We start from the raw sequence: 18,874 nt of genomic DNA, 5'->3' as shown, positions 1-18,874 counted from the left end.
TGAGGGGGCAATGGGGGGATAAGGACACATGTGTAATACCTTAATCAATAAAGAAATTTTTTTTAAAAAAGAGGTGCACTTGGTAGCTGGGTCAGGCAGGTGGCACTGCTGTACTAAGAAATAACCTGAGTACTTTTGCAGCCACAGAATCACAACTAAAACTATGATTTTCTTTTCTTTCCTCATGGGATAATACACTGTTTGTGTTGGATGACGTGAAGAGAGGACATGGAACAGCTCATGAATGGTAGAATCTCCTGCAAACTTATAAGCATTCACAGGATAAGTATGTTAAAAATGTCAACACCAAATATACACATTTGGCAGAGGAAGCCAGAACAGCAGTACACTGAATAGGCTCCGAGAGACTCCACCCACAACTTTAGCTTTTCTTGAATTTAAGTGTTTTTCCCTCTGCAGAAACACACATTCAAAAGGACTTTAGCCATAGCTCCCAGGAGATGACATTTTCTGCTAGGAACATTGGGAGTGCAGGGGAGTGCAGGAGGAATGAGGAGGTAGGGGGCTTTTCTTGTAATAGGTCCTCACAGTGCTGCTTCCTCCTCCTTAGCTCTGAGCTCCTGCAAGCACCTAGGTCCAGGGGCCCTTAATATGCCCTTGTACAAGCTGCTACAACTCCATCCTGCAGTCTGAGCTTGCTCCTTACTGTGTTTTCTCCCCACAGGACCCAGTAAGATGGTGCTTGAGCACCTCTATCCAACAGAGCTATAACAGTTTGAATCCCTTCCCCCGCCCTGAAGCTCCCTACCCTGCTTGGCTTTTATCTTAAGCAGCTGAGGTTAGAGCAGAGAAGAGAGGAGTTAGAGTGCACAGAAGAAAAGAGGAGCTCTACACCAATAAGCCAGACTTCGCTTTGCGTTTACTTTCAATTTCAAGTGGCTGTCTACTTGGATTCAATAAATGAACTTTAGGGTATTCAGTCTCACCAAACCTCTGTATATTCTCTTTGCTGACACCTTTTATTTGAGCTCTGGCGAGCCCTTGCTTCAGGAGCCATAGCCACACTTACTGCTGTCTGCCTAGGACCCAGAGGCTTGCTGCCTCACTGATGGAATAACAGTCTTTCCTCCTCTAGTCTAGAGAGTGAGCAATGATCTAAAGCACCATTGAAGCAGCTTTGTTTAATTTACCTCTCACTGCTTAGCTTCTAAAAAGTCAGTATGGAATCTACTACCTACCACTTAAACAAGACCATTTGCTACTGAATCTCAAATTCCCTAAACTGGCCCACAATAACCCTTGTCTTTGCTCTTACAGAAAGCCATATTTCTGTCAACATTACATCCTTGTTGCCAAAACTGTCAAAAATTGTGAAGGGTCTAGGAACTTACCCTACTTGCAAGCTACATTGCTATGATGTTTCTATCATAGATGCTGGCAAGGCATAAAATGCTTGGGTCAGAGGCAAAGAACTTTATTACCCGTGACACAGCAAGCAGCAGAGGATCAGGTCAGTGACAGTTCACCTTCCCTCCAAGTCCCCTGGTAGAGGGGCCTAGGTGGATACTGTGTACAGTAGGTTTGCATCACAGCTAAACAATACTGAGCTTAGAATATTTACTATTTTTTAGAACAAGCAGAAGCAAGTCTGCTTTTTGCCTGGGAAGGCAGTACTGCATCTCTCAAGGTTGCTAGCTTCAAACAAAACCCTGAGAAATGGATCATGTAAAGAACAGAAGGTTTTTGCATTCTTAGCATACCCAACAATACCCAGCATGCCCTAGGTCACTCAGGGATGCTCAGGGCCCATGGCAGATTGCTTCTCCCCACTCGCTTCTATCAATTCTAATACCAAAGGTCTTAGCACAAGAAGGCAAGTAAATAAAAGTCACAGATGGTTAAAGAAGAAGTAAATGGTCTCTATTTGCAGATGGCATTATCTAGATAGAAAACACTGTAAAATTCACAAAAAGTCCCCAAGACTAATATATGAGTTTAATAAAGTTGCAGGAAACCAGGTCAAAATATAAAAAGTAAAAATTGTACCTATCTCTATATGGTAAAAATAAGCAATGGGAATTTTTTTTTTAAATAGGTGCTATTTCAAATAGCACTAAGAAATGCTAACAAAATATGTGCAGGATCTAAAAGTTAAATGCTATAAAAGAAATTTTAAAAAGACCTAAAAATAATTAAGATATTGTATCTATAAATTGGAAGAATCAATATTGTTAAGATGTCACTTCTCAAATTGATCCATAAATCCTCTGCAATACCAATAAAAATCACAGTTCTTTTTTTTTAAAGTATAAAATTAGTATTTATTGAATCTTCACTATGTGCTATTTTACAAATATGGTCATGATTCTTTTGAGATTTTTCTTTTATTTCTTTTTATCAGGACACTGAGGCCCATGAAGTTAAAAATCATACTCAGATTCCACAGAGAACAGAGTGGAGAACTCTACTCCACAGGCAATCCAGTACTTACTCCCAAGGGACTAACTGAGGCTGGGTTTCTTTGTCACACAAAATCAGATGAAAATCACAGTACTTTTTGAAGATACTATAGCAAAACTTTTTGTAGACAGTATATCTCTAAATGGGGACTAGAAGGTAGTAGTAACTGAAGATATATTGCTGTATTTTGCTTGCAGAAAGTCACCAGTGAGCATAGCCTTTAACTATTATTAGTAAATGCTTTACTATTATTAGTAAATTAGTAATGTTATTAGTAAATTTATTTCCCAAATGAATGCCCCAAGAAGTACTGTGGAAATTACTAAATCTATAGCACTCTACCATTCTCTGGATCTATGCATCAAGGATAGCAGCCTTTTTATAAAAGCATGATGTGTCTAACTAAGTTCAGTAATAGACCACTAGTTCATAGACAGCCATTAAGCTACGTCTCCTACCAATGCACAGAAGAAGGGATTTGACTTAGCTTAGTTAAATATATATTCTACTTCATCAACTAACTTGATTTTAGGACAAAGAAGTGAATTCTGTAAAATAACGTATAATAGAAGAATTATATGCAAAGAAAATGAAACAACAGAAAAGAAAGAGAAACCAATGTGAAAAAGAAGCACAAATATGACTATGTAATTCTTATTGGAAATATAAGAGAAAAACATTAACAAAATCCGTAATATTTAAGGATGCAAAGAGGAATATTAAGCAGTCAAAATAGTAAGCCAGAAAATTGGGGGAAGAGGTGGTAATAATTTGGACAAGGAGCCAAAGACAATAAGACAACAGTAAGACAACAGACGGAGATTTGAAAATAATAATAGCTCTGGCTCAGTTGGTCGGAGCGTTGTCCCATACACCAAAAGATTGCGGATTCGTTTTCCAGTCAGGGCACATACCTAGGTTATAGTTTTTGTATGGGAGGCAACTGATCAATGTTTCTCTCTCACACGGATATCTCTCTCTCTCTCTCTCTTTCTCTTCCAACTCCTCTCCTTCTCCCTCTTTGCCTTCCTCTCTTTCTAAAATCAATAAGCATATCTCAGGTGGGGATAAAAAAAGAAGTAATAGACACAGTCCAAAATCTAGGTTGAATGAGAAAATGGAAAGAAATGCCATGTTTTATTTTTATAATGTATGTGATGCTAGTTAGCCAATTATTTACAAATACATAGTATAAAAAATAAAAAATAAATAAAAATGCCATAAACTTAGGTGAGGTATGAAAGGATGGGGGAAAATGCTTTGTGAAGTTATTTTGTTAAGAGTATAGAATTTGCCCAGCCAGCAATGCTCAGTGGTTGAGTGTCAAACTATGAACCAGGAGGTTATGGTTTCATTCCCAGTCAGGGCACATGTCCTGGTTGTAGGCTCAATTCCCAGTGTGGGGTATGCAGGAGGCAGCCAACTGATGATTCCCTTTGGTCATTAATATTTCTCTCTCTCTCTCCCTCTCCATTCCTCTCTGAAATCAATAAAAATATGTGTGTGGTTTTTTTTTAAAGAGTATAGAATTTTACCCAGAAAGGCCACAGGAATATTGAGAAAGAAGAACAAACAACGCTACCTGATATCAAATTATACTACAAGGCCATAGTTATCAAAACAGCATGGTACTGCCATAAAAACAGACATATAGATCAATGGAACAGAACAGAGAACCCAGAAATAAACCCATGTTTATTAACATATGACAAAGCAGGCAAGAACATACAATGGAGTAAAGATGGTCTATTCGATAAATGGTGTTGAGAAAAATGGACAAATACATACAAAAAATGAAACTAGACTACCTTCTTACACTGCACACAAGAATAAACTCAAAATGGACTGTTGGCTTAAATGTTAGACTCAAAAACCATAAAAATCCTAGAAGAAAACATAGGCAGTAAAATCTCAGACATTTCTTATAGCAATATTTTTGCCCATATATCTCCTTAGACAAGAAAAAGAAAACAAAAATAAATAAATAAACAAATGGGACTACATTAAACAAAAAAGTTTTTTGCACAACAAAAGAAACTATCAACAAAATGCAAAGACAAACACTGAATGGGAGAACATATTAGCCAATGATACATCTGGTAAGGGGTTAATATCCAAACTTCATAAAGAACTTATAAAACTCAACACCAAAGAAACAATCGATTAAAAAATGGGCAAAGAACCTGAATAGACACTTCTCCAAAGAGGACATACAAATGGCCAACAGACATATGAAAAGATGCTCAATGTCACTAATCATTATAGAGATGCAAATTAAAACTACAATGAGATATCATCTCACACCTGTCAGAATGGCTTTCATCAATAAATCAACAAAAACAGTGTTGGTGAGGACGTGGACAAAAGGGAACCCTTGTGCACTCTTGGTGAGAATGCAGTTTGGTGCAGCTGCTGTGGAAAGCAATATAGAGTTACCTCAAAAAATTAAAAATGGAGCTGCCTTATGACCCAGCAATTCCACTTCTGGAAATTTACCCAAAGAAACCCAAAAAACTAATTCAGAAGAACATATACACTTAAATACAATTTAAAAAGTGACTTTTCAGCAATTAGGAACAGCTTTTTGCATATATACTTCGTAAATAGTTTCAAAGTACTTTCAATTATGGTTCATTCCAATATTTTGTAAAGTTGAGTTTTTTTACATACAAACTCTGAATCATAAAAAAATGTAGCATCAGAACTAGAGGGGTCTGATATAAATAGTGCAATGTAAATGTAAACAATAAACTCTCACACCATTATCCAAACTTAAGGGGGAAAACGTATAAAATTAAATTTTAAAGGCTCCCATATCGGGAAGCTTAGGAATTAAAATTCCTATGCAATCAAACTATAACTAAAAAGATAAACATAACCTGTGAAAAGGGATTTTAATAGAGATATTTAGGGTTAGATTCATATATGTTGTTCGGTTATCAATAGAAAAGTTAAATTGCTTTCCAAGGTTGTTAAAATAACTAATTAATAATCTCTAGATATTTTATAACAAAATTTGGCTTTAAATCACCAATTGTAGCATTTTGCAAAATTAGTATCTTACATGAATAAAAAATATGTTAAATGCACGAGTATGAAAATTTGTTACTATGGAAATAAGAATGTTTATAAATTCTGATATATGTAATTTTATATTAATTTTTTCATGAAATAATATCATCTGATTTTCAATACAGAGGTATAGATATTTTCATCTTTGTTAAAGACAAAGGAAGTTAGGATTATCCTGCTAAGAAATCAGAAAACCATGGAATCACAAAACCAATTTGTGGTGTTTAAAAAGAAAACTATACTAAACATTGTACATAACAAAAAATTGTTGTTTGTAATATATTGTGTATCTTTAACAACATATCACTTGCACAGGGAATAGAGCAATGTCCAGACCTGAGCAACATATCACTTGCACAGGGAATAGAGCAATGTCCAGACCTGAGCTTTTCTGCTGCCATTACTTTTTACAGAGATCCCATTGCTTTTTCAAAATAGTTTCAATTTAACTTGGAAATACTGCCTCACAGAGAGTTAAAGCACAGAAATATATTCAACAAAAAGAATCAAAGTTATATTGTGGCCCAGAAAATGTTTGACTTGCCAAAAATCATGTAGCTAACTAATAAGTAGTGTGTAAACCCAGATCACCCAAAACTAAGTCCCAAGTACCTTCAGAATTTTCTAAAGAGAGAAGACCAACTATAGGTAGAGGGGAGTTTGCTGAGTTCTAACACCAGTTCTGCTACAATCAAGTCATTAAACTTCTCTATGTCTTGATTTCCCCAATTTCATAGGATTATTTTAATGAAATATACAGGCAAATACTTGAACCCTAACATGCTAATAAGTTCTCATCCCCAGCACTAGTGACAACTGATGCTAATATCTTTTCTCTGGTTTTAGTTTTACCAGGTGTACTGGTTAATAATGCAGATTTTTTTAATAGATGGAGTTACACATATGTTGATATATATGTGATTTGATATGTATGCTATTTTGTTGTATTGACAGCAAGCTTCAAAACTTCATATGTCAAATTTGCTGAAGGTGTTAACATCATAGATATTTTTATGCTTAAAAATATCGAATTTTGTGCCAAAAAAAAGCATTTGTGGGAAGTTTTAATTCATTACTTTATTTTGAAGAAAAGTACTGCTGAAAGTTATCATATACTTTGGGAAGCAGTTATCATATACTCTAGGAAGCTTATGGCGAACACGCTCCATCTCAAGATACTTGTGAACGCTGGTTTAAACGCTTTAAAAGTGATGATTTTGATGTAAAATACAAAGAATGTCCAGGTCAACCAAAAAAAGTTGGAAGACCAACAATTACAAGCATTATTGGATGAAGATGCATGTCAAACTCAAAAACAACTTGCAGAAAGATTAAACATTGCTCAGCAAACAATTCCCGATCGTTTACAAGCAATGGGAAAGATTTTAAAGGAAGGAAAATGGGTGCCACAGGAACTGAACGAAAGACAAATGGAAAACCGAAAAGTCATCAGTAAAATGTTGCTTTAACAGCATGACAGAAAGTCTTTTTTGCATTGAATTGTGACTGGTGATGAAAAGTGGATTTATTTTGAGAATCCCAAACGCACAAAATCATGGGTTGATCCAGGTCAACTGCCAGAAGACATGGCAAAGTAATTTTGCTTCATGATGACGCACCATCACACACTTCAAAACCAGTTAAAGACATGTGAAAAGATCTTGCCTGGGAAGCATTAATCCACCCACCGTATTCACCAGACCTTGCTCCTTCAGATTACCACTTGTTCTGATCAATGGCACATGCACTTTCTGAGCAGCATTTCAAAACGTAGGAAGAAGTGGAAAATTGGGTCTCTGAATGGTTTGCCTCAAAACAAGAAAAGTTCTATTGGGACGGTATCCACAAATTACCTGAAAAATGAGGGAAATGTGTAGCCAGAGATGGACATTACTTTGAATAAAGCACTTTTGATGTTTCTCTTGAAATTATCGTGTTTTCTTTGATTACAAAATCCGCATTATTAACCGGTACACCTGGTAAGCTTCAAATAATGAGTTTGTGCACATGCACACACTCTTTCAACATGGATAACATCTTAACAAGATCTTTTGCTCTAACTTTCAAAATGCATGAAAAGTGGCACACATTTTAATTTTTAGCATTACCAAAGTCTTGCCACACAAACTTGTGCAGAAAATTTTAGAAATTCACAACAAAATTTTCCACATTACTCTCAAGTTCTACTGAAATGCAATTCAAAACTCATATACTACTCAGCCAACCCCTTGTATAGCTTTAACACTACCAACAAATTATAAAAATGTACACTGCTTTTCAAAATTATAAATAATTCTAATTATAAATTTAAAATTTAGCATACACTTTAATAAATGAAGATGATCACTAATATTCCTAAAATAATGAAAACAGATGATATCAATATCCTAATAATCCAATCAATTTGCATTATGTCTTCTATTTTGTCAACAGATAGAAGACAGCTACTTTATATACTCAAGTCTAAAAAAATACTCTTCAATGTTGAGAATAGAAAATTATTTATAGGTGAACAAAATTAATAGAAATCTGACTTCAAAGTAATATTTTACATTAATAATATATTATACCATTTGTTCTTTTGAGAGCATATCTATCTCAAAATAATTTAGCTTTATAATTTATGAAGACTTGTAACTAACTTCCTTTTTCCCTTACCAAAATATTCACCCAATAACATTAGCATATAGCTATATATAATAGGAGATTGCTATACACTAAAATAGAAGTAGCCAATTGAAATAAAATATTATGGTGAATGATCAGTATATATATACTAAATAAAAGATTTAGTAAAGGTGAAGACTGAATAGTAACCTCAAAAGTAATGCACATGATTAAATCTTTATACACAGAATATACTAATAGAAATGGATCTTTTAAAAAAAACATTTAGCAACTTGAGATGTTCACAATTTGGAATACACAGAGAAGATGACTTGAATACAAACAAACTAGTTGAAATTCAATGTGGTTCACAGTAAAGATGCAGTGGCTTTCTATTTGTACAACAAAGAATCTCAACCAAAAACATATATGACTAAAATATTCTCAAGTGCAATTTTCTGGGCTTTTAAAAGAATACATACTCTTACAAACTGAATTCTTTTGTGACCCCCCCCCCCCATGCATTTTAATTTTTGGCGCATAAATAAACAACAAACCAGAATATATATTTTTAAAGGACTAACTTACTCATGTTCTATTTAAGAGCAACATACAACCACTTATAGCCTTTTTAAAAAGCATCCTTATATAAAAACAGTGTGTGTGTGGGGGGGGGGCTGCTATACATATGAACACAGTTCAAACCCGATACAACTGACCAATCAAAATTAGTGAATGCACTGCATCTCTCTGCAGTGGAGAGCAGCGACAAGGTAGGCTGTCATTCTGCAAAAGCTGCCCAGAATAGGCTTTCCTCTGAAAAGCAGTGCCGTTCCTTTTTAGAAAATGTTGTCTCTGGAGACAGGAAGACTTCAGCATGTTAAATTACTTTCATTATGTATTTTCAGACGCTTATTGATTCCACAGGAGGAAGAGTGAGAGGCTGCAGCAGCTCTAAGCAGCACTACATGTTCCATACATTAGCAGTACTGCTGAAACAATGGCACAGTACAGACAAATATTTTCATTAAGGTCTTTCCGAAGAGATGTTTATGACTCTCTTTCCAAGTCCTCTCCTAACAAGTGAACAAAATGAATCAATCAAAACTGGAAACGCTTCAACTACATCAGGAATTTATCAAATCTTTAGCGGAGGTAAGATTCCTTATTATAGTATGCAGCTGCTTTTGAACTGGCATAGTGGGTAAAATTACTTTGAAAAATAGCCTGAATTTTAAGAGTTTATTTGCTTAATTTTACTTATTGTTAAACATGTATCTTTTAGATTTAAGACATGAATATTTTATATGTAATTTTAGGATGCTATGTTAAATTCAAAAAATATTAATTGTTAATTCACTATGAAGACATCAGCTTTTAAGTCATTTCAAATATACTAAGTAATCTTAAAGTCATCAACACAGTTTTCCTTAAGAAATGCTTATTTTTCTTAAAAGAACCAGGGTTACTACTTAGCTATTATTTATTACTCAATTTTTGGTTCAATTTATCATTGGGCATGGTCATTAAAAATTATTTAATTTGCAGTTACATTTTGCAGTTTACCTTTCATATTTCAATTACATAAATAATTCTTCAATGGAAATTTATAATAACTTACCATAAAATCTGTTTTAATCAATTAAATTCAAACCATGTGCTAATAATGTAGCAAGTTACAATATTTTACAGCTGGAAATATTGTTCAATTTAGTATAAAGATGAGGGAATGACAGCATGTTTAATATAAGCTAATTGCTCATAATCTCTGAAAATACAGGTTAGCTTAAAAAATGAGAGCAGAAATCAGTTAGCTTTAAAAAACTACAGCTTTACTTTCATGGTTATATTTGTGATGTTAATTCTGTTATTAAATAATTTACAACCCTTGTTAGGAAAAGAGAATATTGTAATTAAAGAAACCATTAAATTTATGTATAAGCTGTGGCTATAAAAATACAGTCTGCTTACTGTGATAACAAATGCTGTATATAGTGTTAAAATAAACAAAACTAACTTCCAATTAATCTGAAATTATTAGGAAGCCCTATTTCTTAATCTTTTTTTTTTTCTTTTGCACAAGGGCCCACAGCAGCTAATTCAGTACTTACAACTGAAAATATGAAGAATGCATCTGACCGAGCATCTATCTACCTAGCTGTCTGAACTATAAATTGCAGGATATTCTTGTAACATATGATTTTAAGTTACTAAGGAGTTAAAACCAGAGAGAATAGGTCTACATTACTGCTGGGATGTAACACATCAACAGTAATCATCGACAGAAGATGCTATATAAAATAACCACAAAAAGAAAAACAATATAAGTGTAAAATCCTGAAGACAAAATGGTGAGCACTTTAAAGAGGTGTTTATACTTTAATATATCAGAATTATGGAGCTACTGGTTCTTAAAGAAACAATGAAACATGGATTACCGAAATAAGAATGCCAAATATTACCAGCAAGCTAAATGAAGCTTTAGCAAGTATTTTCTGTACTAAATATTGAGATATTTGTATTAATTGATATTACTAAAGGATTTTTCCATTGGAGTTTTATGACCAATTATATATCCTCTTCTAATGAAAACAAACCAGATTAAATAGCAGATGGTTTTTATCAAAAGAACATGGACTGGATTTATAATATAAAACAAGTTTATGTGATCTAGAAATCATTTCAAAATAATCAAGACTGCTATAGAAACAGTGTGTAACAAAAGGATGTCTAAATACATTTTAGGAGCTAGAAACCTTTTTTGTTTTCACATGTTCTGGAAAATAAAGAGACGCTATCATATATTTCCATAAAGGGAATCATAATTCCTATCATTTGAAGAAGTTTCGCTTGGTTGTGACTTTTTAAGACAAAACAAACAAAAATATTGTTTACTGGTCTTTAGAAATCCATCAGCCAACTAAATCTCACAATTCATGCATTTGAAGTATTGGAGAGAAAATGAAAGAATGCCTACAAGACATGAAATAAAACACAGCTACTTCACTGCTGTCAGGTAAAAATTCATGTCAAAATTTGTCAATGACATCATGCATCAATTTGTGAAAAACTGCTATAGTGAACCAAAAGGCCTATAAGGCAACAGCAAACAGGTAGGTCAGAAGATGCATGCTCCCCATCACACCGTTTAACATTTACAAAAGAAAAGAATCTTGCTCTAAAGGAGATGCATTTTTCTTCATTATCACCTAACTTGACATTTCTACTTTATTTACTTATAAATCTAACTGATGTGACAAAGACCTGATGTTTAATCTGTCAATTCAGAAAATTTGAAACACTTAAAATTTTCCATTTTTATAGGATTTCAATGTTAGCTAAGACCTTCACTTTCTTGAATATGTGCCTCTGGTAATATTTTATACCAAGCTCAAAAGAAATATGCTATCATTTATTTGTGCTTCTGAAATATTACTCCTAAAATAATATGCATAGATAAGATTGTATTCTAGAACTTATAAAAGGTTACATCAAGAGGTTAACCTAAGTTCTGAAAATTACTAGCCTTTATAATTTATGCTTATGATTTTGCGATCAAAATTCTGTACTCAAAATGTGAAATATAGTTGGTTGGAAGATTTTATATTTTAACTGAATATACTACTGGTTACTGATAGTTTTGTCTATAAAATCAGACATTAGTTTTATGACTTACCCTAAATCTCTATATATTAAAATATAGATTTGCATGAATTAGCAAGAGGTTATTTTTTTTTAAGTTTCCTCAAAATTATACACAGGGTGATTTATATAAAAGGTTCCAGAGAGAATGTGAAACTTTAAAAGATTCCTCAGAAAATGGGCTTGAGATACTCCTTTTCCCTAAAATTTCTTTTTTTTTTTACTTTAAAAATTCTGCTTATATAAAACCAACTGATAAAGTATTTTAAGCCACTTCAAAAATGGCTATTTCTTAATATGATATTAAATTTCAATTTTCTCCTTCCACAAGATACAAGAGGGTGTGGTCACAAAATAAATCATTCATAGGAGTGATTATTGTTCCAAGCTTTGTGACGTTTTACTTTAACATATGTCCTTTTTCTTCCAATTTTTATAATATAAGTTTGCTCACTATAAAGTTCAGTGAGCATTTTCATGATTAAATGTGAAATATCTATCCTTTGTCTAATTCTATGTGAAAAACTCCCAATATCCCTAAATCACACTGTTGACTTGTGAATATGAATTACAATTAAGAACATGAACAAAATAATTTAAAGCAAACTGGTACTCTATACCATTTACCTTCTAAATGAACACTTGTCCTGTTCATTTGAAATCTCAGGGGAATAATTATACCTACACTAATTATACTAGAACAAAATAAAACAATGTTTATTTCCCACCTTCTCACAACACTTTAAAATGAAATCTTAAAACACTGGGCTAAAAGCAGTTTTGCATAATGGGTAGTTTTATTATACAAAAATATACTGTGTCTCAAATAATAAGTTTAAAAAACCCACATGAGTAGAATGTTTTCAATGTATGAAATAATTTTGAACTCTATAAAAGTAAACCCCATATAGTTATGTCTTCAAAGGGAGAACCCAATTTCCTTTTATGTCAAAATAATGCAACCTTGCTATTTCCTAATTCTGCTTTCCATTAATAGTTTACAAACTTAAAAATTAAACTAAGTACACAATAAAAAAGGTGTGTTTTTTTCCACAAAGAACACATTTTATATGTCATTTAAATTGCCAAATAATCAAATAGTTTTTCTATTTCACTTTCTAGGGAAAAAAATCAACTGCTCCAAAAGAATGTGTTTTTCTCCCATTCTGGAAATCAACATGCAGTCTGAATCTAACATTACAGTTCGAGATGACATTGATGACATCAACACCAAAATGTACCAACCACTATCATATCCATTAAGCTTTCAAGCGTCTCTCACCGGATTTCTCATGTTAGAAATTGTGTTGGGACTTGGCAGCAACCTTACCGTACTGGTACTTTACTGCATGAAATCCAACTTAATCAACTCTGTCAGTAACATTATTACAATGAATCTTCATGTACTTGATGTAATAATTTGTGTGGGATGTATTCCTCTAACTATAGTTATCCTTCTGCTTTCACTAGAAAGTAACACTGCTCTTATCTGCTGTTTCCATGAAGCCTGTGTATCTTTTGCAAGTGTCTCAACAGCGATCAACGTTTTTGCTATCACTTTGGACAGATATGACATCTCTGTAAAACCTGCAAACCGAATTCTGACAATGGGTAGAGCGATAATGCTAATGATATCCATTTGGATTTTTTCATTTTTCTCTTTCCTGATTCCCTTTATTGAGGTAAATTTCTTCAGTCTTCAAACTGGAAATACATGGGAAAATAAGACACTTTTGTGTGTCAGTACAAATGAATACTACACTGAACTGGGGATGTATTACCACCTGCTTGTACAGATTCCAATATTCTTTTTCACTGTCATAGTAATGTTAATCACATACACCAAAATACTTCAGGCTCTTAATATTCGAATAGGTACCAGATTTTCAACAGGACAGAAGAAGAAAGCAAGAAAAAAAAAGACTATTTCTCTAACCACGCAACATGAGACTACAGACATGTCACAAAGCAGTGGTGGGAGAAATGTAGTCTTTGGTGTAAGAACTTCAGTCTCCGTAATAATTGCCCTCCGGCGAGCTGTGAAACGACACCGTGAACGAAGGGAAAGGCAAAAAAGAGTCTTCAGAATGTCTTTATTGATTATTTCTACATTTCTTCTCTGCTGGACACCAATTTCTGTTTTAAATACCACCATTTTATGTTTAGGCCCAAGTGACCTTTTAGTAAAATTAAGGCTGTGTTTTCTAGTCATGGCTTATGGAACAACTATATTTCACCCTCTGTTATATGCATTCACAAGACAAAAATTTCAAAAGGTCTTGAAAAGTAAAATGAAAAAGCGAGTTGTTTCCATAGTAGAAGCTGATCCCATGCCTAATAATGCTGTAATTCACAACTCTTGGATAGATCCTAAAAGAAACAAAATTACCTTTGAAGACAGTGAAATAAGAGAAAAATGTTTAGTACCTCAGGTTGTCACCGACTAAGGAAAAGTCTAAGTTTTACCAAATCCACATTCAGAAGTTTTAAATTTAAATTGTAAAAAAGTAAAATTACTGCCAAATATAAGAAAAAACATTTTAAGTATTGGTTATGTTGTAAATTTTCAATGTAAATGTCAAGATTAGATTAGGTCATATATATTCAATTTATTCATAAATTAATGTATTTGTTGCATGGCAGTTTGTTAAAGTAATATCATATGTATATTTTGTCTATATTATGTCCATCAGAAGATATTCATGTAAGTCATATTTTCTAAATAATAAATACATAGCCTTAAAACAGTCTATAACTTAAAAATATAACTGACACAGGTATCCTTGTTTTCTTCTTTTTATAAAGTATATTGTTTCTAAGCCACAAACTATAGATATATTTATATGTCAACTGGAATAGCATTTTAACATAAGAACCAAAATTACAGCTCCAAATAATCAAAACAATCCAGAATTTTCTGTACCACTATATTGTTTTCTGATATAGTCGACTTGCTGTAATATTTGATGCACCAAAAATAATGAACCATGTATAAAACTTTATCCTTTTTTTATATGTAGAAATTGTAGGGTTTATCAGAATTTTAATATTCAAGAACGAAAAACAAATAACCTATATTTCACACCAAGATAGAGAAACTTTTTAAATTCAAGTTTATTATGAAAAAGAGTTTGACATTCTAAAAACAAGGGCATTATGCCTATACTATACAAATGAACTGATAATAAAGAGAAGGAAGAAAACTAAAGCACCAGCCTCAGTCTTCCTTTTCTCACTTTGCTTCAGTCTAAGCCAAATGCTTGGAATTAATATAGTCTGCTGGCAAAAACGGTGTTTTAAAATAACTTTATTCAAGTTGGTCTTTTTGTGTAATAAAAGTTAATTATTAAAATCTGAATACCAGGGAGAAAAAAAGGACTATATTATTGTAGAAAAGCTTAACAAAACCAACTATTTTTAATTTTAGATATATAGCAACTTTAGAGTAATACAATTTACACAATGTTACTACCCTACCGTAACTCCCAAATGTTTCAAAATACAGTAGTTCTATTTCCACTCTGAAAATCATTAAAGTGGCAATAAACCTAGTCAATTTGTTTTACTCTACACCACTCAATGTAAGCATTTTTGTCTCCAATCCTCAACTCATGTTGGAAAATTATGAAATTACTAATCCTAACTATAGATATCAGGTTGGGAATTCTTATCAAATATTTTTCAACTGTAATAATCTAATAATCTATTCATGAGTGCTAAGTATAACTGTATCAGAAAAAGAGCAATAAATTTCTTAAAGTGGGCAAATACTTGCTCCCTTATCATTTTATTAACTAGATAATTTTTATTCTATTTTTAACACTATATTCACTAAATAAAGTAGCAACTCATTTTTAAATTTTATATTAAACAATTCAATAATATATTACTTTTATGTAAATAAATGAAATTCATTCAGTCAAGTTTACTGAATACCCTAATCCTTGGGGAAATAAGCACCATGCAATAACTTGAATTCCCTGAGGTTACACAACAAATTCATTTACTGCTGATAATAATGCTAACAATGTCAAATCTTGGCAAAGCTGAAATTATTTTCTTCCTACTTATTTTCTACTCTTTTATAAAATTAAAGAAATGCTATTTGACAAAATATACCATAGGACTTATTTCTTGAAACCTGGAAGACAAATTAAGAATTCATAAACAAAGATATTAAGAAAATTTTCATTTGATAAATATATTTGGCATAAAATATCTGCTAATATATTAATTTAAAATTTTTAAACTTATTTCATAGTTGAACTCCCAAGCATAAATTAAAATTTTAGTATTTAGTTTTATAATCTTAATAAAAATTCAACTATTTTTAGAGTTTTCATATTAAGAGAAAACACTTTGTGCTTTAAATATTTTTAACCCTCAAGTCTATACATATGCCAAAGGACTCAGTTAAAAAACACTTTTCTAATATATTTGCCTAAACTGCTTTCAAGCCCTCTTGTTCTCTGTAATAAGTAATCTATCAAAATAATAAATAAATGGCAAATATTATAATGTTGCCCTCTAACTGTTATTATTTCTACGCTGACACTGAAACAGACAATTAACAAGCATCTTTGCCAACCAGTAATGATCTATCAGGTAAACAAAAGCATACCCACTGACTTACAATAAAGAAAAATCATACATACCAGACAATTTCTAACAGCTTTTTAATGTTAAATAATATATCAATCAAAATTATATTTATAAGTTTAGCTTTTAAAAAAAAGACACATATGTTTGCAATTACCTCAGCTTAAATGAGAGGAGAAATAGAAAAATGTTTTTGTTAAATGTTTATTCTATGAAAAGGTGAAAATTTTTTTCCCTTATGACGACTTTCACCACCATGTATAAATTTTTCTATTTCAAATAACTTTAACAAAAAAAGCATTAATGGTAATTTTTCATGTTAGAATGAATTTTTTAATGCCAAAGAAACAGAAGTAACAGTAAATTCAATGTGTGAATCCTTCTTAAAATTATGTTTTTTCTATCCATATGTCACAAACCACAAGCAAAGTTATCAATTTCTATTAGTTAACTGGTTTGGTTCTTCAAAACTATAAAAATAAGAAGTATTATTGTAAAAACTAACTGAAGATGAGCTCAACGAGATATGAAACTGTGATTTTTCTCTTTCGTTTGATTTGTTACTTTAAGGAGGTTATTATTCTACCAACTAGCCCCAACAGATGGTCAACCTATTATGAAAATTGAATTATTTACAATTATGCTTTTTTTTTAAATGGCATTCATAATAGTTCTGTACTTCTCACTCATCGTAAGTCAATTTTTAGGTATGTGGTCTATTTTTTAATACCCCAAATAAAATTACAGCAAAATCTCAGTTTTTTGGACATTAAAAATCAAAATCCTCATTTCACTAAGATTAGACTTAAAAGTGAAAACCTGAAAAGTGAAAGAAAATAGGTCGTTAGTAGCGCTTTAGTCAGCATTGTAATTTCAAGACTACTTTCTAAAGTCAATAAAACTTTGTTTTCTTACATTTTATGACTGCACATTTAAGTAAGCTTTGTAATGCAATTAACACTTTAATTCTTACAATGTAGAAGGCAATACAGCAAATACTCATATTCATATAGAATAGAGTCATTATCCTCAGAGCTTAAAGTCTAGAATCAAGGTAATAAAGAGTACAGCAATATCTATTTAAAAGGTAGAATGTGATAAATGCTACAAAAAGAATAAAGTTAATAGACTTAAGAAAAAGAAATTATGTTGGATTTAAAAATAATATATAAACAGTCCTGGCTGGTGTGGCTCAGTTGGTTGGGCACCATCCTGTGCACTGAAAAGTTGCTGGTTCAATTCCCAGTCAGCACATGCCTACAGGCTCAATCCCTAGGGGGGATGTGCAGTAGGCAGCCAATTGAAGTCACACTTATATCGATGTTTTTCTCTCCCTCTCCCTTCCTCTCTCTCTAAAAATCAATAAGCTATTCTTTTTTGTTAAATATATATTTTTTATTGATTTTTTGGGGGGGGGGAAGAAGGGAGAGGGAGAGAGAGATAGAAACATCATTGATGAGAGAGAATCACTGATTGGCTGCCTCCTGCACACCCACTACTGGAGATCAAGCCCACACCTGGGCACGTGCCCTTGACCGAAATTGAACCCAGGACCCTTCAGTCCGCAGGCCAACGTTCTGTCCACTTAGCCAAGCCAGCTAGGGCAATAAGCTATTCTTTTATTTAAAACACACACACACACACACACACACACACACAATATAAACAAAAGCACTGTTGAGGGAAGCTACTGAAACATATTCTGGAAATGATCAATTGTTTTCTTTAGAAGTTATACAGTAGTGAGAAGTTCAGCTGGTAAGTTAAGTTGGGGCAAAAGGCAGAAGGCCTTTAATGCCAGCAGAGATATCAGAGGAGGGGAATAATACAATGAGAAATGAGCTACACAAATAATACTAATAAACAGCAATATGTAGAAAAGTTGATTGGGTAAAACAGTAATGGGAAGCTGAGAAACAAAACTGTTGCTGGGTAAAACAACAGAAGATGGGAAACTGTTGCCATCACCTGGATAGGTTATGAAGGCCTGGTAGAAGCTTTGCAAAGGAGCACATAGATGTGACAGGCAATGTGAAGGCAGAATCAATAGGGAATGCCAACTGACTAGAAAGACAACTGGGATAAGAGATTAAATAATTTTAGACGGCCATACAAAGAACTATAAGAAACAAGATTAGCCTCAATGAACTAAGAAAGTTTAAATTATGTTTTGTATAAAGTACATAAATAAAAAGGCCTAAAACAAAAACGCATTTCTGGCAAAGCAGCAAATTCAACTAAAAATCAATAATATTATTTAAGAATATTCTAGTTATTAGAAACTATTCAAAATAAAAATTTTAAATTGATGTTTTAAAATACCATAAGTTTATATATTGGTTTATTCCATTTTTCTATTAAATGTATTTTCTTCTTCAGTAATCTTTTAATTATAAAAAATTATAAATATAATGAAAAAATGTCAAGGTATTTAAAGTAAAAAATGTAAATATCCTTTGCTTTTTTCTAATAATCTACACTAATAAAAGACAAAGATGCTAATTGACCATACCTTCGCTACGCCTTAAGCCAC

General features: G+C 32.5%; 2 protein-coding genes across 6 annotated transcripts in view; one reads left to right on the top strand and one right to left on the bottom strand.

The window, feature by feature from the left end:
• COG5 (component of oligomeric golgi complex 5) overlaps window positions 1-18,874 on the bottom strand; it is a gene marked incomplete at its 5' end in the record, with an annotated part of 187,590 nt that overhangs the window by 131,464 nt on the left and 37,252 nt on the right. The window lies entirely within an intron of this gene.
• GPR22 (G protein-coupled receptor 22) lies at window positions 8,794-14,506 on the top strand. 5 transcript variants are annotated; one of them, XM_014536926.1, is made up of 4 exons: window positions 9,168-9,255; window positions 10,184-10,451; window positions 11,006-11,213; window positions 12,865-14,506. In XM_014536926.1, exon 4 carries the CDS (start codon window positions 12,891-12,893, stop codon window positions 14,187-14,189), a length of 1,299 nt encoding a protein of 432 aa, XP_014392412.1. In that variant the 5' UTR covers window positions 9,168-9,255; window positions 10,184-10,451; window positions 11,006-11,213; window positions 12,865-12,890; the 3' UTR covers window positions 14,190-14,506. The 5 variants fall into 5 exon arrangements, with proteins under 5 accessions (XP_005862925.1, XP_014392410.1, XP_014392412.1 ...); XM_005862863.2 differs by lacking the exons at window positions 10,184-10,451; window positions 11,006-11,213 and adding an exon at window positions 8,794-8,873 and having other exon boundaries at window positions 9,009-9,255; XM_014536924.1 differs by having other exon boundaries at window positions 8,883-9,255; window positions 10,184-11,116.

Source organism: Myotis brandtii, unplaced genomic scaffold, assembly GCF_000412655.1.
Source record: "Myotis brandtii unplaced genomic scaffold, ASM41265v1 scaffold17, whole genome shotgun sequence".
Classification (NCBI taxonomy): domain Eukaryota; kingdom Metazoa; phylum Chordata; class Mammalia; order Chiroptera; family Vespertilionidae; genus Myotis; species Myotis brandtii.
This window is presented reverse-complemented; position numbering and strand designations above follow the sequence as displayed.